The sequence below is a fragment of the Sturnus vulgaris genome, chromosome 3, assembly GCF_052056855.1.
Source record: "Sturnus vulgaris isolate bStuVul1 chromosome 3, bStuVul1.hap1, whole genome shotgun sequence".
Lineage (NCBI taxonomy): Eukaryota > Metazoa > Chordata > Aves > Passeriformes > Sturnidae > Sturnus > Sturnus vulgaris.
In genome coordinates this window covers 69809444-69833097 of record NC_142245.1, presented here as the reverse complement: position 1 = coordinate 69833097, position 23654 = coordinate 69809444, and the positions used below count along the sequence as shown (strand labels likewise).

At 42.5% G+C, this 23654-nt stretch overlaps 1 protein-coding gene across 1 annotated transcript; it reads left to right on the top strand.

Moving 5' to 3' along the window:
- The first annotated feature begins 5491 nt into the window (after nt 1-5491).
- Nucleotides 5492-23430, top strand: AMD1 (adenosylmethionine decarboxylase 1). Its single transcript, XM_014879291.2, has 9 exons — nt 5492-6031; nt 15962-16048; nt 17295-17421; nt 17862-17964; nt 18732-18774; nt 18860-19004; nt 19972-20064; nt 20149-20304; nt 21249-23430. Exons 1-9 carry the CDS (start codon nt 5901-5903, stop codon nt 21387-21389), a joined length of 1026 nt encoding a protein of 341 aa, XP_014734777.1. The 5' UTR covers nt 5492-5900; the 3' UTR covers nt 21390-23430.
- The last annotated feature ends 224 nt before the right edge of the window (nt 23431-23654 follow it).

The following is a 23654-nucleotide window of genomic DNA, read 5'->3' as shown; positions in this document are numbered from 1 at the left end:
ATTTATGTTGTATTTGTGAATTAAATTCATTATTGCATTCAGTGTATTACATTCATTAATCAAATGCATATGAAAACCTATATAGGCATGATAGTATTTCTAATTGCCATTGACCAATGACAAAAGGGGGGGTTGACAGATATACAACAATTTGATAAGGTAAAAATTGATTTGGCAGAAGATCCAAAAGCAACAGTATTCTCAATCTCACAAACACAAGCTTTGAGAAACCAGAGAACTTAGCTGTGAAGTCAGGGACTGAGAAATTCAAATACTGAGGATAATATAATTATTTCAAGTGAAAAAGCATAAAAGTATGTGGACTTTGTCTCAAGAAAACAGAAAAAGTTTTACTGAAGAGAGCTAGTTGAATAAATAACCACAAGCAGACCCCAAAACATTTGCAAAATGGCAAAGAGGCTTAAGCACAAAAGAAATGTTATCTGAGAGATGAAGAAAAGGAAGGATAAAGTGAGAATTGCCGAAAGTCAGGCTGAATTAGACTTCCAAAAATATATTACAAGCAAACAACAAAAAAGATTCTTCATCCCCATAAACAAAACACAATAAAGAGAAAGGACTATAGTGCTATGGAATAAAAAGTGCAGAGAAATAGAAGATAATCTTGGCAAAATATAAATTGCACTTTGCTATTGATCGAAGTGAATACTTTGCCTCAGCTTTTAATGAGTATATTGACTGATCAAGTCAGTTTAGACAACAGCAGGAGCGTGGGGCAAAGCATCATGCAGAACAAGGACAGAACAGAACTCAAGAAAATGAATGCAAGACCCTGCATCTTCTCCACTCCATTTCTGAAAGGAACTGATGCATGAGCCCATGGGTCTATTGCCAGGTGGCCGGAGTGGAGCAAATTTCACACCCATCACTAAAGTGATGGTTAATTTCAGCAGTGGAGTTTTTATGGCCCATCATCAGGACATCCAGGCCTGCAGAACACATATAAACTAGCAGCAAGTATAACTTAGGTCAAAATTGAAATTCCCAACCTTTCCATTTAATTCACCTTTTCCAAATTTAATTGATTGATGATTCCATTAGCCAAATATTTGTAACTGGATCTGCAAACTAAACCTTAAGAAGCTTCAGTAATTTAATGTTTGTAATAAGATATACACTGTCCAAGTATTAAAATTATGCTACTTCTGCTTTACAATTTCATATGTACAGAGTTTTACAAGACTTACTTAATTGTCAGCGCTTCAGTTTTTTGGGGGTTTTTTGTTTTGTTTTTTTTTTGTCAGCAAGTATAATTTATGATGAGATAAATCATATGGCAGCACTACATTTACAACTATCAGTCAAATCTGAACTAACTGCAGAGGAAATCATACTGGCACCCTGAAAATTATTTCATGGGACAATTCTTCATATTTACCTTCCTCATTTAATTTAAAAGGATATTTCCTGGTTGTAGGTAATAAATCCATTTATTCAGGAGGGAATAATAGCATTAGGTGCTGAAATCACTATTTTGAGCTAAAAATAGCTCCCATTTTTGAAAGATCATTTCTGCTTTTTGCTATGACCGTTTACAATTTCTACCATGTAACAGAACAGCCCAGATTTGCTGAGAAATTCTATTCTGAGACCTTTGACTCTGTGAACTGTGAAGTTGGCTGCAGTTGCTGTCCTTTCTGTAAGCAGAAACCTGAGAAGCAGGACAAGTAAATCAAAATTGAAATGGAGGAGCAGGGCCAGTTTGGCAACAGTGGAGATGAGTGCTTTTGTTTCTAAAAGAAGTGAAAAAATGCCTTGAAAGTCATGCACTCTCCATGCCTACGCTGGCTCTGCAGCAGCTTGCTTTCCCGTTCCTTGTGTAACAATTGGGGAAGACACTGAGACAGTGCTCCTCCTCACAGCACACTAGTTTTTGCTTTTCATGGTGACATAGCAGAGAGGCATAGAATTAGCATGAACACAACTTTTACATAAATATTAACAAGGAATGTTCTCCTTCACAGAGAGTGAGCTCGATCTGTTACTGCCTGGTGGGTGGAGGGCTGGTAAAGGCGGCTTTAATTCCGTACTTGAATCTCAATTTTTCTTGGCAATGCCTCTCGTGTAAGTTGGCTGCTTTAAATGACTTTGCTGCCACAGTCCCCTATGGATCATTCCAGCTGCTCAAAATAGCTGTTCAAAGTGAGGAAACCTCTACACAAGAAGTATTCCCTAGGGAGAAGTTTCAAGAACTCTACGGGTCCTCTGTGCTACTGGGAAAGTGTAAAGAGACTGGCTAAGAAAACAGAATTCATCATTGTCCTTCTCCATACAAAAAAAAAAATATTCATACTTTCTCATCTTTCTTTCTGGACTTGATTATTTGTTGACACCAAGCTTGCCCCATTCAAGAATACGGGTAAGAGCAAGTTAGCTTCACACTAACTCTGTGAGCTCCGTGCTCTGCAGCTGGCTATAACAATGAAAATGGGGAGCAGCTTCAGCACCATACAGGCTTGCATTCTGTTTCTGACTACCCCAAAGCTCTGTTTTGGTATGCAGAAACTCTGAACCACTCTGACTGTTGGGCTTAGTAACATACTTAACATAAAAAAGAAAAAAGGTTACAACAATAGTCACAACAGTTTTTTGTAACACAGAATTTCCTCCTGCACACAGGTGAACGTAGCTGGCCAGTTACAGCCTGTTGTGCCAGCAGATTACTACAAAGGAACAAGATCATAAACAATTTTTGGCCCTGTGTCTCACAATCATATGATGATATCTGAGCCTTCCTGTCTTCCCAAGCCATTCTTCCTCCAGATTCAAATACCTGATTAATGTTATTAAAACAATTTCAAAACTGGTCTAGTTAAATTAATGCAACCCCTTTGAATGGACATTTTCAAACCTGCTGGTCCTTCACCTCCTGTCCTGCCCTTTATCTCTGGGTAATCTCAGTTGTAAACATGAATTCAGCAAACATCTTTCCAACAGTGACTCACAGAACCTCCCTCTAATCCAAAACAATCTCTTTCTGTCCTTCCTGAAACCTCAGCCTGTCGCTCAGACAATACTTTGTTCATGTCTAGTTGTCAGTCAAGTTCAAAAAAGAGCTTTCACTGTTTCCCTCCTCCACCTGTTTTTTGTGAATCTGTCAGCAATCCAGACTCCTGTGAAGGAAGATCTGCAGCCATCAGCATTAATACAAACCTCTTTTTAGGTGATCTGGCTTCAAATATACATCGCCCTGCTACTTTCCTAACACATCAGAAAAAATACTATTTCATCTTACTCAGTGTTGAGATCATTTCCCTCCTCGTGTCAGCTGGTGATACTGAGCTGTATTGTCCCTTGTTAAACTTTCAAACAAATACTTCATGTGGTTTCATAGGTTATCCATCCCACTGAGAAACTTCCCAGATATAAAAAAAGAATGTACTACTTTTTTTTTTTTTTAATTCTTGCCCTCCTCCAAAATATCTCAGAAGCATTCTTACAGGCAGTTGGTGTGCCTTAAAACCAAGGAACAACACTCACAGCTAGTGGGCTAGGGCCACTCTGACTGTAGTGAACTCTGTCTGGCAGCAGGCACCAAGTCCTGAATTGGAAAAGTCAGAAAAAGAACAAATTGAGGAGGCAGACAAGAGAACAGTCAAGACTTCAGGAAATAATAAAGTTTGTGAGCACGTCGTCCAAGACATGCAGTGAGACCACACCATAGTCAAGATGAGGAAGTCAGAAACTCCATACGAGACAGGATCCATTACAAGAAAAAGACATATCTGGAGCAAAGTCACACAGATCACTTACAAACAGCAAGTGGGATCAAACACCTGACTGAAAACTAAAGAAAGCTTTAACTAAATCTGTCAGAAGACAGAACTAGGAACTAGTTCTGCACATCTAGAAAGAAGGATGGGTGGACTGGTATTAAAAGTAAATGTGGAATATGGCTGGACTAAGTCCACAAACTCTCAAATGTAGTTCTATTTGCACTTTAAGCAGATTTAATTCTTTGTGACTACTGAAACTAGTGGACCTGCACTCCCCATCCATAATTTCATGTGCATGCCTAAGCACAACTTCTTATTTGTACCAATACAAGCATCTATGTAGCTGGGACATGAACTGGCTTGGAAAACTGATGCAAATTAAAGCTGATTAAAATTAAAAACTATTAACCATCATTAAAACTAAGTAGTAAGCATTAAACCTGATGCAGTCCACTACACAGCCATGCAAGTGCTTGAACTGGCACAAGGAAGGAGGCAGCATGGAGGTACAGACAAACGGCTGAGAAAGGAAAACCTTTTTTTTTAGAGTTGTCACAACTCACACCAATTAAAACCAGTGAAGCCCCAGCACTGGAGAACATGGTTCTCTGACAGCTATTAAGGCTGTGCAATAGGAGCATACAGCGGCAACCAGCCACCTAGGGAATGATTCACGTCCAGCTGCCTTGGCAATGACTCACTGGCTCAGTGACTCACTCCTCCGCTGGTGGACAGAGCCCACTGCCTATTATGCCGTCCGATACTGTCTCACTGTCTCCAAGTAGGGACTCATTCATCTGTCCCCAGCCATCTGCTGCTGCCTGTCCCATGTAGTGCAAGTACCGTAGGCTCATCGGGGAACACGGGATTTTCTGTTCTTCATCTGGTCAGTTGGAGCCTTTCCTCAGACTACGGAGCATTGCAGCACTGAGTTTATAATGTGTTACGGTGTCGCTAAAAAAATGCTTTAAGTGACTATTGATCTATATGGTTTTCAACAATTTATTCTAAATATCAGAAAAAAAAAAGAGTCGCAGGTTATCAAGTACTGACCCGCGCACACAGATCCGCGGTCCCTCCCGTGTGCACCCACAGGCGCACATGCCCTGCCCGGTCACTCGCTCCTTGTGCCACACACCCGCGTAGTGACTCCTCATTTCTCGGTCACACACGCTGGGCTCCTGGAAGGGGCGAAGGGAATGGGAACTACGCCTGAACGCTCGGCTGAGCTGCTCTTACGAGCGAGGGAAGCGCTTTTCGGCGGGCGCAGAGGGAAGGAGCGCCGGGTGCGGGCGCAGCGCTGCCGCCGCGGCCCCGGAAGGGCCGGAATTTTCGGGCTCGCCCCTCGCTACGCGCCGAATGGTTTCGGGGGATGCTCCCCCACCGTCTCTAGGCCACGTTCAGCCCTGCTTCCCCTGGTACCGCTCCCTGCCGACCACAGCCCGTGCTTCGCACCCATGTTGGGGGCGGCGCGGTCCGATCCCGGTGCGGCCGCCACGGTGCGGCCGCCACACCGCGGCCCCAAGCGCTGCCCCGGCCCCGCCGCCGCCCGCGCTCCATCTCCCGCTCCCTGCGGGCGGGCGGGCGGGCGCGCTGCAGCGGGTGGGGCCAGAGGAGCCGGCATATGCCTTGACGGGCGTCCCTGCCACCCTATGGGAAGAGGGGGAGGGCAGGCCGGAGCGGCGGCCACCCAATGTGCCGCGCGACCCGGCGTGATGCGGGCATATAAAGGCGGCTGCGTGCGCACTAGCCCCTCGCTTACACAGTATGGCCGGCGACATTAGCTAGCGCTCGCTCAACGCTCTTCTCTGTAACAGGGGAACACACGGACTACAAGGAACCGAACCGCATCGCCCGCCCGCACCCCCGCTCGGACTGTAACCCGCTCACACACGCTCACGCCGCATCCGCCGCCGCGCACTCCGGGTGGTTTTCGCCCGTTTAAAAAAAAAAAAAATCCTTCCCTCTTCTACTTATTCCTCTATTTTTTTTTTTAATTAATATTACGCAAATCCCCCAGAAGGTGAAACCCGCCCGGGACGGACTGGGACCCGGCGGCGGCAGCAGCGCGGCCCGTGCAGCAGCAGCGAACGGTGGCGGCCGGGGGCGGCAGTTTGGTTGTCGTTTAATTTCTGTGGTTGTTGGTTGCCGAGTTGTCTCACCATGAAGGAGAGCGGTGCACACTTCTTCGAAGGGACCGAGAAGCTGTTGGAGGTGTGGTTCGCCCGGCAGCAGCCCGCGCAGCAGGAGCCGCACCAGAGCAAGGGGTCCGGCGACCTCCGCACCATACCCAGGTACGCGAACGGGTGGGGTCGGAGCGGGGAGACGCGGCGGCGGGGACAGCGCTGCCCCTGGGGGGCGGCCGGCGGAGCGGGAGGGTCCCTGAATGGCCCGGGTGTGGCAGCGCTTTGGGGGGCGATGGCGGCCGCGCCAGGGGAAGGCAGGTTCCGGGGGGGCCGTCCGGTGGGGGCTGGGCTCCCGCGCTGCCTGCCGCGTTCCCGCTCCTCCGGTGACAGCCCCAGCATCTGCCCGCTGGGGTGACCTTCCGCCGCCCTCCAGAGACCCCGGGGCAGGGAGGCTCCCCTCGTCCAGCGGGCGGGAGGTGGCGGTGCCGGGGACGGAAGCCATTCCGCGCCGCCACCTCGTGCAGCCTCGCGCGGTTCCCGCTGGCAACATGTGGCGGCGGCGGAGCGCGGAGCGGAGCCGGGCGTGTGCCGCGCCGGCCGGGAGCGCCGCGGGGGGAGCGGGCGCCGTGTCGCAGTGCCCTGGCGGCCGGGGCACGGTAGCAGCGCCCACCCTTCTGCAGCGGCTCGTCCCGCTCCTGCGGCCAGTTTCGGGATGAGAAGGCTCGGGAAGTCCCTGCCTATGTCGTAGTGCGCAGAGCGGAGGCTCAGGAATCTCCCTCCCGGTTAATGTAAGCTGGAAAGGGAGATCCCTGTGGCTGTCGCGGCGAGGGTCGATGGTTCCCTCTCACATGGCCGGTGTGGCGGCGACCTCCGGCACTGCGTAGCCGGACAGGTCCCGTGAGCGGCTCTCTCCGAGGGAAGCGGGCGGTACCCGGGGACCCTTCCCGTGTCTCCCAGCGGTGCGGTGGGCACCGGAGCGAGGGAGGCACCGGGAAGGGGAGTGCCCCCTCCTCCCCTAGAAGTGTGGCTGGGGCCGCGGCTTACACGTGAGTGTCCTGGCCGCGCTCCCGGGCCGCGCCGCCGTTCCCGTCGCTCTCCCCCATTGAGGAGCCGAGGCCAATGGGAGCGGGACGGCGCGGAGGGCCGGGCCGCACCCGTCACCCAATGGGCATGTGGGGAATGCGCTGGCGCCGCGCTCGGCGCCGCCCGGGGCGGGGGAAGGAAGGCCCGGGGCCCGCTCCGCGCCGCTCCGCTCCCGGCGCACGTGTTCGGCACCGGCTCCCGCCGCTCCCCGCCCGCCGCCCAGGAATGTGCCTGCGCCGCCTTTGTTAGAGCAGGAGCCGATGGCCACCTGCCGGCACACGGGGCGGCTCTGGAGCCGTGCTGGGCAAGGCGGGCACGGCGCGTCTCTACTGCAGATCGCCAGTCCTGTGTTTTGTAGCGGGATAACGTAGGAACACTGGAGCTAGGTGATCTTTGAGGCCCCTCCCAACCCAGACCATTCTAGGATTCTATGGAATACTTAGACTTCTGGCTGTGAGGGTCCAGCTGTAGAGCTACCAAAAATTGTCTTCTGGAAGTGTCAGAAAATGGTACCTGCAAGCTCGAAGTACAAAGCAAAATCTGCAGAACTGTGGATAAGCTTGCAGTGACAACAGAAATGGTATAGAGGTGGGAGCAGCTGACAGAGTTGGAAAAGGTAGGCTTGCTAAGCAAACAAGGCAAATGTGAAGGTTATACTCACGTGAATAGTTCACCTTCAGTATGGTCAGCTGTTCAGCTTTTCAGGTTCAGATGGTTTCTGGAGGATCTGGCTCTCGGTGTACCCGGATCTGCTTCTGCATATCACTGTTACCCAGTGGTCTCTGGTCAGCGAGTTTCAGCAAGATAGCTTGTCATAGTGTATTTAATATTTGGAATGTGTTAATGATCTCCATTCAAAGATATATCCTGTTTGTCTTTACTTTGTTTTGGTATTTCCCATGTTTATATATCGGTAAAATTAGCTATTCACAGGTGTGAATTGGCAATGAGGAGATAACTGACGTTTCTTGAAGTAATGAATAGCCCATGTGTGTGCATATCTGAATGCTCATGGTTAGTAGAACCTTCATTTCTGCTGTACCAGAAACACTGCAGAATACTTTTTTACTTCTGACCTGTTGGTTTAATGAGGCAATTTGCTTGTGTAACTTGGACTTGTGAAGCTATTTAGACCTTTCTGAATAATGTGCTTAACATGAGAATAATCAAATGTCTTTATAGGTCTTTGAGGCTTAGTGGTGTAGCAGATACAGGGTAACAGCTTGTATAGTTAATGTCAGGCAATCCTGGAAGGAAAATCCTAGCTGAAATACTTGCAGATGATGTGATCTGCTGGAATGCTGGAGGAGTCCTGTAGTGTTTGACTTAAAATGTGAAAGATTCCAAAAGTACTCATTTAACTTCGTGTTAACATGCAGATGTAGTTTAGAGATGGCATTCTGCGAATGCTTTCCTCACTGACACATTCATTATCTCTGGTGTTCCATTTGTCAGCGCAAACCCGTGTTTGCAAGACTGCAAACTTAACTTTTAAACGGCTCCCAGGGCATTTAATGTAACTGCGGTGTGGGTACTGGGACGGTTCGTTTGTGTGGTTTAGATATGGCTGTAAAGTTTTAATAGAGTGGATAAAAACTGTTAACTGTTGAACGTGTGGTCTTTAACACAGTGTCAGAGCCGTGAGCAGGCTTTGAAGACTTTTGTGTTAATTGGCTCTTAATACAACATGCTAATCGAAGTTGCTTACTTTCTTTGGTAGGAAGCTGTGACATGTCTGAAAGTGCTATTAACCTGAGTCCACTTGTAATTATCAGTGATACTGTGTTTCTAGCACGAAATGACCTGCAAACATTCTCTTTTGGAAAACTGTCAGAATTAAATTACCTGCTACAGGTGATAGATACAAATGAAAGTCCTGAATACAATGTATCATACTGTGCTAATTCTGTAATGGCGATTGAATTAGCTAGTTTATGTTGAACAGAATCTGAAATGAAAGCTGAAACTGTAGAACAATAGCTAAATTAGAACCAACTTGCAAACCAGTTGAGCTTGCCTTTTGTATTGTAATACCTGCTTAGTAGTGAAATGTGAACCATTCATCTACTGAATGACTAAGCTGGTGTTCAAAGCTAAAAATTTCCATGTTGTGCGTGCTTGTTAGGGATTAGATATTTTAAAATGTTTGCAGGATATTATCAGCAAAAAAGTTCTTGAGCTGATCGAATTAAAACTTCCCCCCCCCCCCCCCCCATGTTTTCCCTCCTATGGGCAAACCTGCTTTCTGGATAAAAGTTTGGATTACGTGCAACATATTTCAGTAAAGATCTCTTGTCATTTTAATACATTCAATAAAGGTTCCAACTAAAATGTACGGAACTTGAGCTCTACTTTGTTGTTGAGTTTTGGGGTGCCTTTGCTCACTTGTTAATGAATTATGCAGAAAGGTCTTGTGGTTGAAATAGTTACTGGCAAACATCTAAATATGCCTACCCTGCTTATATCCAGCAGTGAAATGAAGTTAATGTTTTTGTGGTCTCAAAATAATTTGCTTTAATTTTATTGCTTGTTCTCACTATGCTTTGTAAAGCATGTTTTTTCCTAAAAAAATAGCCTTAAACTATGTATAGAAAACAGGGTTTGCTAAAATCATGATGAACTTGCTGCAAACCCTGAATTTCCATGGTGACTGTGTAGTGCATTCACTATCCCCACAGTAAAATAAGCTTGTTATTCCTTCAGATGATGTGCAGCTATACACTTTCCATCTCAAGGGCTATCAGAATCTTGAATGTACAGAAGTTTGAAACCATAAATAAATGATGCCGGTGTTAAAAGCTCATATCTCAAGCATACAACCCTGAGGAATACTCTGAAGTTGAGCTTATTTATGGACTTTTAATCTGCTTCCTATTTGTCTATATTACGTGGAGACACAAGCTGGAGAAAACTGCAGCAATGAGGAGTATGGGGTGACACATATAACATTCTGATCCTGTGCTACATGAAAGTTCCCAAGCTTTGATACAGTCAAGGATTTGATAGGAGTCCTGTAAATCCTTGCTGTGTACTGCACCCTGTAGCCTGAGTCAGCTCACTGCTGCAGTGCCACTGTACCTCTGCCCCTTCCCCCAGTCCTGGGCAGTGTTACCTGCCTGTTTCCTCAAACACTGGACGTACAAGGACGCTGGGCCATGAGCTCTACTGTGCTCGTATTCCTGCAGTGCTTCGGAACAAAACTGAAGGGACTCTGGAAAGGAGGCAGGGCTGTGCTAAGATAAGGGCTTCTGTCCCAGGGTACTTGCCGAGCTTTATTTATGGGTGATGCAAGGTCATCTGGAGAACTTTATGTAAGAGTTCAGTCTTTCCCTCATCAGAATGGATATTAATCAACTAGATTTTAGATCGGGTTCAAAACTACAGGCAAAATGTTTTCTTGTAACTCAAAATTGTAATTAAAGAATGGTTTCACACAGTGGAAACAAGCCCTTTTATTCTCACTACTACTGATTCTCCTATTGCTTGCAGAAAGTGAAGACTTTCTGACATTTTCCTGCCTTACCGCTAGAAGTGCTGAAGCATTTGGGTAGTTACTTTCTGTCAGAAGTCTGGGCCCTCAGTGAGACACCATAGAAAATAAATAAGCAACTATTGGTGTATTTCCCCAAAGGGCTTTGCTAATGGTTGTTTGCTCAGCCAGGAGAACTGGAAAACTTCGGGCTTTTGGTAGATACTTGCTGCCTTACAGTATGTTCCTTCTGGAGAAAATTACACTCAAATTTGCCCTGAATGTTGCTTGTAAGTCCTGCTGGAGCTCATGCTTCCTCAAACACTTTGCATGTCCTTGGATACGAGAGACTTGGGAATACCCATTGAGTATCTTTGGATGTAAAGGACGGAGTCCCCATTCCATATAACTGCAATAGTGGTGTAAGGCCTGCAGCAGGAGAAATATGCAGCCTTCAGAGCCCCAGCTGTGACCATCTTTGTGCCATTGCTGAAATATCTTGGTTTCATTTGGGAGTGATGCTCTAAATAGTTGGCTTGGGACTTTCTAGGTAAGAAGGATTTTGTGAGCAGTGCTGCATCAATGTGGATGCAATTTTCCACCCAGGTGCCTGTCTCTCAAGATTAAGTGCATGTCCCTGGAGAGCTTCTTAGGTTTAAGATAAGGGAGATGTGGACAGTCTCTCTGTATATCTGTGCTCAGAGAATCTAGAGGGTGTGACACTTTTATGCACCCCACAGATATTGCCTATGTAAATTTAATCAAGTTGCAAGCACCTTGAGCCTAAACTCAGACTGTGTAAGTGGTTCAAGGTAACCTTTTTAAACAGCAATTTGTAAATTAAATTTTATAAGTTATAGGCTGTCTGCAGAGAAATACATGAGCTGCTGAGAGGTGCTTTAAAATGTTTGTGACTTTTGTGTGGTCTGTACTGTTCCTGCCTGTTTCAGGATGCTTGAAAGCAATGTTCCAGCTCTGCTGACACCGATGTTTAGCCAGCTTTTGTGTGTCTTGGCTGTATCTTCTCTGTGTAGGCAGTTTAGACACAGTTTTAGGCTGCCTGGATCGTGGTATTGGTAGGAATTTGCCCGTTTAACTGTAGCCTGCTAATGAGGTAACCGATACCCATGTGGCTCCTAAAAAGACTTAGTAGGTAACATGTGAGGGGATAAAAGGTTGTTCTGCAGTTGAGTGCTTGACATCAGAACAAGGTCTTACATAGCCAAGATTAAAATGCTTATTACTTATGGTACTATAGAATTGTCAGCTGTTCTATTCTAATGCAAAGCTATGCAAGAGTATGTATATGGCTTAAGCTGTCTTTAGGAGTTCCATATGATTCAGTTCCTAAGAATTCCTGCCCTGCTGCAGTACAGCTTTTCTTCGCAATGCTGCCTGACTACCTTAAGAAGGTCCTGGTGGTGGGGTGGTGTGCTTGAGGAGGCTGTTGGCTGCTGATAGGAATGAGTTCTTGATGTGGTTCTTAATGTCTTCAAGTTGCTGTTAGTACATTCCCAGTTGGCCTGAAACAGCAGTATTGTGCTTGATATGCTTGACTCTTGTTAAATAATGTGTTTTACCCCTGAAGGTAAAGGCTCAGAAGAGGCCAGTAGCTTGCATTCAAAACCATGGGTTTATCTGTCAAGGAAAACTTCCTTCTGAAATAAAGAAGCAAATATAATGCTTTGGAACTTAGTTGAGATGAACCGTTGACTATTTATGAAGCATACTTCCTACAATTAAGCCACTTCTCAGCTGTAAGAGCTTTTCCCTACTGACATACCTGGTTTGCAGTTGAATGGAAGTTATTTGTACTCGGGTAATGAGTCTGTTGATAAGGCACTAAATATTGCAATACAAATATAGGAGTAGATTGTTAAACTTGATTTTTAATTTTTTTTTATGTTCTGCTAGTCAGGTGTAGAACAAATAGCTTTTTACCGTTCAAACAAGGGCGGTTCTTTACACTTGTGTAGATGTATTCCATTTTCATTTCCTATTCTTTGAGAAGGTGCAGCCATTTAAGGTGCTTGCCCATTCAAGAAACTCATTTGACTCTGCATAAGTAACAGTTATTTGAAAATTCAGAAAGGAGATCTTACAACATTGAATGAAGTGGTCAAATAAGCCCACATAAGTGAGGAATCAGTCTCAAGTAGGTGTCTGCAGGTCTGCTGCAGAACTCTCTTCCAGTGAAAGCTGCCAGTGACTCTCATGGATCATCTTCTATGCTTGAATATAGGAAAGCAGTTTCCAAACTGGCATTGTCCTGATGTCTGGCTATGGGAAACAATTTAGGAAATAGTTATGACTTACACATTGATCATTGGAGAGGGGGAAATTTGAAGAGCAGAAGGCATGATGGTACTTGATTGTGAATCAAGTCTTGCTCGGGTACCCTTTTTCAGTTGCAGACTTTGCTTCCAAGTTAAAACTTAACTCAGTTATGAAATTAGTAGTGTTCTCAAATACTTAAATTACTAACTTAGTGGATTTTTACTTATTAGTGAATAGCTGCAATACATGTATTGATAACCATTGAAATTCTACTTTTAAGGTTGATTTTGTTTCTTCATTCAAGTGCAGGTAGATATCGTTTGTCTCAACTAGTGACGATTACACGGATTGAAAAGAAAGGGGAAGAAATACAAGAGTTATACTTGTAGTGAACTTAATCTACTTGGTACAAAAGTAGTCCCAGATGTTCTTCCTTAGCTGTGCTTTAAACAATAGAGCATGCCAAATACTAAGGTCATCTTGTTTAAATAGATTATGTTGGATCAAATCCAGCCTTTCTTTAGTTTTCCGTACTTAACTTTAGAATTCAGATACAGTCCAGTATCCTGCAGAACTTCTCCCTAATGTGGCCAAGTTTCATCCTGGGTACTGCTAACTACTTTGTTAGTCTATGTATGCTTCTAGAGCAAGCTTGGCATCCTGTCTGTTTCTAAAGTTGTAGGGATTTTCCTTAATGTTGTTCTAGATTGATCAAATTACAACCTCGCCCTTTATTTCTGTAAAGGCTGAACACAACATTTAGTGTATGCTTAGTTATGGTTTCTGTAGCAGTGATGACTTGAGCACAGCTATGATATGCAAAGGTCCCATATAACTGCAGATTTCAGCCATAGTACCTAAATACCAATTGTAGTACCTACAAGCATAACAGGACTTCCATTGCACAGTGGGCTTTGCACTTAACACACAATAGTGCATGGTTGGTGCTATACTGACCCCTCACTGAACTACCAAACTTGTTACATTTTCCTCTGCTAATATGTGTCTGAAACGTGGACATTTCCCTGAAATGTGTGCACAGAACTGCACTACAGTGATAATTAAAGAAAAAGTGTCACTTGCCTGCATAAGGCCGAGGTTTTGACTGTCTGACCCAGTAAGAAGCTTGTGAAGGCAGAGACGTATGGTCTTGCAAAGCCTAAGATAGTTACATGCCCATTAATACTTAGACAAGTACAAAATCAGATTTGTAGTAATGTACAAATGGGGTTAGTACAGCTCAGCATCAGGGAACTCTTCCTCACCTTTCCCAAATGCAATGTCAGGCTCTGGGTGTTTATTTAATGGCAGATAAAATGTCAGTAGGGATGCTGTAATGGTTTGAACAATCTAAGACATTACCTAGTTCAGTTTACAGTAAGAGTGTCTGGCGAACTTATGCTGGTGTGCTGTAGCCAGAGAAAACTAAATCCATTAGTACTCTCATTAGCAAAATAGTATGATTTTCTAGGGGCATTTAGGAGATAGTTTATAATATATCTATTTCACTCTTTGCATTTACCAGTCTTTTTGTGGTGAGCAGCCACTTGCATTTTCTTGTACACTTGAGTTTTAGGAACAGAGCTAAATCCAGTCAATGACATAAGCATAGACCTGAGTTAATGTGTTGGACTTGAGCTGGGCATTCAAAACAACCTTTGTAATTTGACATGGAGATTTGAGTGTCTTTGCTGTCATGCACAGACATGTCAAGACATGTCAAACATTTCATCAAGGGTCACTAACTGTGGTAAACCTCACTTTGATTTTAAGTATGCAGTTATATCACTGAATTTCTAAGTTAACCAGATGTGCACTTGATTATGAGTTTTTTTTAATGGATTGGATTTTTTTAATGTATGTTCTGGTTGAATCATATATATATATATAAATATTACTATTCTGGTGTAATATATACTTCAAATAAGAAAATCCTGGAGTATTAGTAAAGGTGCAGAATTCAGTTTCAAAAGGTATTCTCCTGAATCAGTGAATTCATTGAGGGAGAAGTTAAGGCATTTATTTGCTGACTGTTTAGAAAGGCTAAAAAATATGTGGCTGTCTTAATTATACATACAACAGAATCTAAAACTTCCAACTTCACAAACTGACCAGTTTTCTAAGGGGAAAGACTGGTGGCTGCAGGAGAAAGTGTGTTGATGGAATTAACTGTATGCTCTGTTCTGGAGTACAGCCACAGGGCTTTTGCAGTGTCAGTAAAGGGTGAGAGGTCTGCCTCCTTAAGAAGGATTAGGCTGACAGTTTTATATGGGCAAGCTGAGCTTGCTTGGTGATGAAAAATTGGCAATTTTTTTGTGATCCTAGCTCTTGCAGTTATTCCAGCTCTACTGATGGGTAGCTTAGTTTTATGCTGGCTTAGTAAATCTCTTGGATCATGACAGCTCTGAGGACAAGAGCCAGCACAAACCTGCAGGTGGAATATGCTGAGGGAAAGGAGAAGTAGGACAGCTGGCAGTCTTGTAATTTTGTGACGTCAGGAAGCTGTATCTGTTCCTGTCTTATTTATAGCAAAATTGACTATATTGAATTCTACTAATCTGGTGTAGACACAAGAGTGAAGTGACAACCAAAGTAGCTGTTTTCCAAGTCTTTCATTTCTCTTGAGTACTTGAAAGTCTTTTGGCTTAATTTGAGCCCATGGGTTTTGTTTATTCTTTTATACTCCTTGTAGAATGAGTAATATTTGTAAAAAAATTGAAATATTAAACTCTTAGCACCATAGCTACAGTTTGCACAGTATGAAGGAATTCTGTGATCCTGCGTGGTCAAAGAAGAATTCAGACCATTGAAATGTATTAGTTTTTTGCTTTTCAGTTCAATTATGAACTTGACTCTAAACTGGTCAATTAAAACATCTTAATAATAATTACTGGTTTATTACTGCAGTAGTTGCCAATGACTACTGTGGTTGAAGTGCATAGAGGTACAACCTAAAGCCTACCTTAAGTTGCCAACATGTAGGATGCAGGATTTAAGATTATCCTGACTCACCTGGTTAGAAGCTCGAGGTTGCTGTTCAGCAGTTGTCCACATGCAGCAGATCATGGGAACAGATTTTGAGGACTACTGAGCCATTGAGAGCAAAGAATGAAGTATTACTGTACTGTGAGAGACAGTCCCTGTATGAAAACTCTTCCCATTTATTGCTCTCAGATCCAGTAACTCAAGACTGTAGTCTTGCCTGGGATTTTTACCCAGGGCTCCAGCAAGCTTTGGTTTGTTTAACCTGTTGTTTGTGTTCTTCACAGGATTGAGTGGGACAAACTTCTGGAGAATGTGCATTGTTTGATCATAAGTGTGACAAAAACTGACAAGCAGGAAGCTTATGTACTCAGGTAAGGCACTGGCTCATTCTTTTAGTCCCTAGGAGGGAAAAAAGTGAAAGCTGTCATATGTGATTGGCTGAGAATCCGGTTTTGGGTTAATGGCAGGTTGATGGCTACAATTTGCAGGCATCTCCTGCTCAGAGGTGCAAGTCTCTTCATAGTTGTGTTTCTTTTTTTCCCTCTAACCAAAAGCATCGACAGAGTTGTGGTGGTTTTGCACCTCATCACTGAATTTTGTCCATGAGTAAATAAGTGTCCCCAATACAGAATTTCAATATTACTTCAGCAGAATAGGCTATAGGTGTCACTTATAGATCAGCAAAAAAACCTTATTGGTAGATCAGCTTTAACGGCACATAATACAATCAAGTAGAACTACTCTTGCAGCTGACCTAAGGGTGTCTGTAAATCTGTAGTTTTCCTGGAACCCTGGAGTTTTTGTTGTGCTGCAGTTAGTTGTAAGGACACTACTTTTGCCATGTGTTTTTCATCTTGCAAAATACTTTCTTGCTTTTTGTACATGAACTTTACAGACACATTTGACATTCTCTGGTTTACTTCAGATTACAAATACTGAAGCTTTTGTACTCTAAAAGACTGCCTTGAGGGCAAGGCTGTGCTAAGAGCAAGCTAGTTAAAGAAACTGCGTTCAAGTCTTGTTTCTTCAAGCTTCATATATTTAAAAATTGTGGAAAGAGCAACTAGTTGCACTGCATCCTGAATGAAATTTAACCTTGATTTTGAATTTGTAAACAGCATTCCAAATGGAATTACTTAAGCTAAGTTTTACTACCATTGTTCAGTTACCTGATGAAAAGATAGTTAAGCATGTTTAAATGTTCTGGATGTAGTATCAATGCCTATCTCCAGTTCATCTGGGCTGTAGTTAAATATCTGACTTAGCTTATATAGTTAATTTCTGTATCTTACTTATGAGGCATATCATATAGCTGTGCCTGTGTACCCACTTCACAGCATGTTTGTGTTTCTCAGTTTGAGGATGTCTAGTGTGCCTTTTCCTGTAGCTCTGTAGTACCATGCTTGGAGCAGGTGGTTTTTTTTGGGAAGTCATAACAGTTCTCAAATGTTAGCTGCATTCTACTCATTTGATCTATTTGCTAAGTATATTTGTGCCATATGCTGAGTGTTCACTTAGAGTAATACATTTGGTTGGGATAAGGACCAAGACCTAACATCTCCCTCCTGGACTGTTTTATGTAGAGTACTTAATATGTTCTCGACACCTCTTTTTCAGTGAGAGTAGCATGTTTGTCTCCAAGAGACGTTTCATTTTGAAGACGTGTGGTACCACCCTCTTACTGCAAGCACTGGTTCCCCTGTTGGAGCTTGCTAGGGAGTACAGTGGGTTTGACTCAATTCAGGTAAGGTGTCAAAAATCTTCCTTGGAATGTACAAAAATTTTTTTGCTACTATTTCAAATTCACTCTTTCCAATAAGTATTCTGAAACTTGGACATTTGTGTGCTTCCCATAATGTGAAGACTGAAATGTAAGATTGCTGCTGTAGTAGTTGCCCTTTTATTTGTCTCTTAGTGGGTGCTAACTAACATGTGCTATTGAGCTGAGTTCCTTAAGAGTAACTCTGCCCATGCTGTCTAGTGGAAAACAAGTTTGTAAGTAAACTGTCTCCTGAAGCTTAGAAATTAAGATAGGAATAACTGTGTGCTTCTGAAACGGGAATACAGGTAGCAGTGTTTTGACAATGAAAACTGAGGTCCTGTAAATGCTTGCATTTTTCTAAATTCTTGTATTCAAGATGGATGGATATACTCAATACCCAAGATACACCTTTATTTTTTCAGAGCTTCTTTTATTCACGTAAGAATTTCATGAAGCCTTCTCACCAGGAGTACCCACATAGGAATTTCCAGGAAGAAGTAGAGTTTCTTAATGAAATTTTCCCAAGTAAGTTGATGAAGCTTCAGCAGTTGGGTGAAGGGTTGATGTTATGTGAGAAATGATGAGCAGGTACAGACTGCCAGGCCAGCAGTACTTGCATAAAAGTCAAAAGCTATAAATACTTATTTTCTGAATTTCTGATACTAGCTTGCCGAGATCCAAATTTAAATCAAACTAAGCTTGATGTTTAGTCTTTGTCTTAACTGGGGTGATCTTCAGGCTTCCAGTCACTCTGCAGAATTCTGAAGGCCCTATTAAAAAGCTAGGATAGTAATTTAAAGTAAGTAATACACTGAATAAAAATGTGGGCTTTTCTCAGAGAAGTTACTATGCTAAAAACTGAATTTAAACATTTAATAGAGTTTAAGACTTACAAAAAATCTTAAATTTTAAAGTGACAGGTTTTTGAAGGAACATGGAAGCTGTGGTGCTCATCTGAGTTATCTGAAAATAAATTATAATCTTAAGTGCATTTAATAGAGGCTTTAAGAGTATCATGGTTTCTCTGTGCATAGCTAAAGCTGTAATACCAATTTCCTGATAGTAGCCTCTCAGCTGGGGTGTCCAGACCCACTTCTGAGGAAGCTTGCTTTTCTGATTATGAACTTTGCATTCCTGAAGTTAAATGCCTGGTTATTTGATACAGGTGCTGACTGCATCAGTGAACCTCGTGGGGTTCTGTGAAAGGCCCCAGTCTTTAAATAAGCAATGAATATAATGTTTTACATAAATGTTCAGCTGTACATTAACTGGGGGCTTTTTGTCTTGTCTAGATGGAGCAGCTTATTGCATGGGGCGTATGAACTCTGATTGCTGGTATGTATGTGAAGAGTTTGAAGTCTTTACAGTAGAACTTGGTGCTGTCAATATGTGTTACATACTTGATTTGTGCTTTATGTAGGTACCTGTACACCCTGGATTTCCCAGAGAGTCGGATATCCAATCAGCCTGATCAGACACTGGAAATTCTGATGAGTGAGCTTGACCCAGTAGTTATGGACCAGTTCTACATGAAAGATGGTGTTACTGCAAATGATGTCACTCGTGTATGTTTGCTTGAAAACTGAGCATTTTGGGGAATGGTGGAAATTGGGCAACAAAATGCTTCATTCACTTACCTTTTTACACAAGGTTTATTTTGTGGTAGGGGAGATGTCATAGAAAGTGTCAGGTTAATACTTTGGGAGAAAAATGGATTTAACTCAAGAATGTTTGGAGAATATAACTTCATGTTTTCAATGTCCTTCCTTTAGTGAAAGCAGCAATATGCAGTGCTTTGGGTGATTGGAAGCTTTTACTCTGAAGAATGTACGAGTAGGAATAAAACCACAATTTGAGTAACTTTCAAGGATGTAGATTACAAGGAGTAAGGCTTAGGCTGGAACTAAGGAATGCAAAGGTAAAATAGGTATCTAAATCAGGGAGCTATTTGGATGAGGGGAAGGGCAGATTTGGGGTCTAAGCATAACTTGATGGGTTTGCCTCCTTTTCCCAGATGGAGAAGTCGCATCACTTGAACAAGTTTTCCTGACAAGTACTGACTTCATCTTATTTTCCATCTTAGCCTTTGATTCTCATACTGTATTTGCTATTGAGATTTGGCTGTAGCTCAGGTACTGTGTGGTAAATCAAAACACTTGGGATTGCACTTCTTCCTAGGGTATAAAGTATATCCATACTCTGGAGTAAATGTAAACAGTCTTTACTTTGTGGTTGAAGAGAAGCCATTTCAGCAGCAAAAGCAAATATGTTTTGGAGTTCTAAGCTGTTTCCTTGTCTTGGATGGATGCAGCTGGGCTCTGTAAGAGGCAGTGTGATAGCTTGCATGCAGCTTGTCACTGCCATTCATGTAGTGACAGGATGTAAACCAACATCATCTACAGTGGTATGCAAAATCAGACTGACCTGTTATTGGGAGAATTCTTTGCGAAGTAGATGTTCATTTGACCTTGGTGTTAAATCTAAACTAGTGTAAGGATGCATGATAAACAGAATTGTTTAACTTTGTTTCAGATGAGTGGAATTCGTGACCTGATACCAGGTTCTGTTATTGATGCTACAATGTTCAATCCTTGTGGGTATTCAATGAATGGGATGAAATCGGATGTAAGTTTTATACTCGTTAATAATTAACATTGGTAAATAAAAATAAATAAATATTTGGTGGTAATAATATCTTATTTTTTTCAGGGAACTTACTGGACTATTCACATCACTCCAGAACCAGAGTTTTCTTATGTTAGTTTTGAAACAAACATAAGTCAGACCTCTTATGATGACCTGATTAGAAAAGTTGTAGAGGTTTTCAAGCCAGGAAAATTTGTGACAACTCTCTTTGTTAATCAGGTGAGTTTTCTTGCATTAGCTTATCAGCTGATGAAATATGTATGGACACAAATGAAGCAAGGCTTGAGATTTTCACTGGAGATGAACAGTTTCACTCTATATTTGAGTGGTAGTTTCTTTGGAAAGTAAAAATACTCTTCAGTCTTGCTTTGGCATGTACTAAATCTGATCTTCAGAAACAGTAACATGTGGCAGCCCAGTCCCAGAATTCTAATGACTTCCTGTGTAGTTCTGTATAGACATAATTTCTTGCTTTGGCATTTTTCTGGATTTGCCTGTAACTGTCAGTTGTAGAACACCTGCTGTTAATGGTGTTGCTCTCAGCTAATCATAGAACCACAAAATTATTTGGGTTGGAAGGGACTTGAAAGATCATCTAGTTCTAACCCCCTGCCATGAGCAGGGACACTTTCCAGTAGACCAGATTGCTCGGAGCCCCATCCAGCCTGGCCTTGAACACTGCCAGGGATGGGGCTTCCACAACTTCTCTGGGCAACCTGTTCCAGTGTCTCACCACCCTCACAATGAAGATTTTTTTTTTTTTTCCTAATATCTAATCTAAACCCACCCTCTTTCAGTTTAAATCTGTTACCATTTGTTCTACACTACATGCTCTGGCAAAAGTCCCTTTCAAGGTCTCTGCAGCCCCCTTTAGGTACTGGAAGGTGCTCTAAGGTCTCCCCAGAGCTTTCTCTTCCCCAGGCTGAACAACCTCAATTCTCTAAGCCTGTGTCCATAGGAGAGGTTTTCCACCCCCCTAATTGTTCACAGAACAGGAGTACCAGATGTAGGGAGCAGAATCACCTCTTGGGAATGAAGCTTTCTGCACCACTGTCAGGAAGAGTTTTAAAACTTGTTGGTAAGAATCCTGTATGGAAATGCAGTGTGCTAATCCATCTCTCAATGACAGTTTTAAAAGTAACTTGTTTTGTTTTGTTTTCTAGAGCTCTAAATGTCGCACAGTGTTTTCCTCTGCCCAGAAGATTGAGGGGTTTAAACGTCTTGATCACCAGATTGCCCAATTCAGTGATTATAATTTTGTTTTTACCAGTTTTACAAAAAATCGCCAGCAACAGCACAGTTGATTAAGAATGAAGAAAAAACGCAAAAAGAAATCCCATATAGAAGGTGGTGGTTGCTTTCTAGTTAATGATTCAGGGGGCCATGCTTTCCACTCCCACCACCTTGTAGTTGTGGAAAGCCCTAGGTGTAATCATAGTATAACCATTTTGAATTGTATGCATTATTATATCAAGGAGTTAGGTATCTTGCATGAATGCTCTCTTCTGTGTTTAGGTACTCTATGCCACTCTTGCTGTGAAATTGAAGTGCATGTAGAAAAATCTTACTGTATGAAGCTTTACAACACTTGTAAAAATGATTCAGGTAGAATTACACACAGTTTAGTTTTTCTCCAAGTATCACCAAAAATTCCCCACAGACAAGGCTTTCGTCCTCATTAGACTTCAGCCTCAACCTACTCACTGGGGACAATTCTCTGTTAAATTGTCACTCTTCTTTTTTTTTTTTTTTTTTTAATCTATGTTGTGATTTCAGTCTAAAACAGTTTTTGATGAACTTCTATAATTTCTAATGAAACTGATTCCTAATTAACACTTTCATGTTTGGAGAAAGTTCTTAAAACAGTTACAAATTGTTTTGCTACTACAGGTGGTGGTTGATTTATTTTTAAATCAGACTGACTTTTCATTCTCTAATAAAGCTTCTAGGAATTTGCTCAGCTCTCCTGTAGAACTGGGCTAATGCATCGGTCTTTCACCTTTAGTAACTTGGGTATCGGTACTAGTGCAGGCTAAATTTTGTCTCACCTTAATGGTCATTTGTCTGTCCACATCCCCAAGCTGTCACACTGCTATGCAATGGCAGAATTTGATGAAGGTCCAAGACTTGACAGGGAAAGAGCTGAGCCAGGCTTCAAGTGCTTTGGCATAATTGTGTGACAGCTTTGCAAAGTACAAGTTCATATTGGCAGCAAGCATTTTCTGTCCTAATCACCTGTTGTGTCAGAACAGGAAGCTGGTGCTCCTGAGCACTGGCAGGTAGGGCTAGCACAGGAGTGAGATTTGCCAGTCTGTGTGTGTTGATTGGTTTGGATTATCCTCAGTGAAACCTGTGACCTGCCACTTCAGACTGTAAAGAGTGCTTCTAAACTGGTCCGGTGTCACTTCATTTTTGTTGTTCCAAGCAAAGCTAATGCCTCTGTCTTGTGACAGTCCTGTGACATTGTTGTGCATGTGACTTATGTTGTACTTGAGTGTTGTGACTTCATCTGTTTTTTCCTCCTAATTGCTAAGGTGGTTCCTCTTACTGTGACTTGAGGGCATTAAGTGAAGGTATAGAACATGAACTGTCTGGGGCATCTGGACAGAAGTGAAGTAGAATGCTATTCATGGAGCATGAATAAGTGTGTAATTCAAAGTCACTTTAATGACTATTGACTGAAATGCAGGCTTTGAAAAGCTGGCACACTTTCAGCTATGTTTGTTTGCAAATACTGGGATTTTAACAGCTGTGAGACCAGCATGTTAACAACAAAATTGAGATTATTTTTCCCCTCTTGTCCTTGCAGTCTTTTGACTCTTTTTCTGGTTTGATGCAATGGTTCTTTTGTTCCTTCCGTATTTATAAATGAAGCGCTTTTTCAGTGCTTCTAAACTAAAGTTCTGCTTGGTTAGAAATCAAGTGGTTGGAACATTTTTTTTTTTTTTTTTTTTATTTTAAGCATATTATTGATGTTCTTTACCAATGTTATCAATTACATGCTGTAAATGGCACTAATGCTTTTTGGTGTTAATATTGAGGACCAATATTTCAATGGGTTTTTTTTGTTCTTGCATTGTCCCAATTGTTCTGACATTTTTTGGCTTGAGGTCCTTTAAGTAGACTGAAGATCCCTTTTCAAGTAATACTGAAAGAATGCATCTTACAAAAAGAAACATAAGCCTCGTCTATGAAAGTGAAAGCTGTTGAATGGGTTATTGAACTATCTGGGTGATCAGGATGGGGGGAGTATGGTGTTTATAATTTCTGTGGTGTTAGACTTTGATCATTTAAAAATATCTGTACCACAACTTAACGCTTCAATAAAAGTTCGCTTAAATTGTTTGTAGTGATGTTCCAGCAATTCTATCCTTCACTCTCTTCATGCCTTTCAGTACCAAATGGTTTGATTCTGGAAAAGATTTATGTCCTTACTGTCCTAATTTACACTGCTCTTATAGGGGATGCATCTCAACACTGGCAGTTTAAAATGAGGCAGCATGAGAAATGAAGCCAAGTGAAAATGTTATGCTGTTCTTGAAGCTAAAACTGTTTCTCTAAATGAGCAC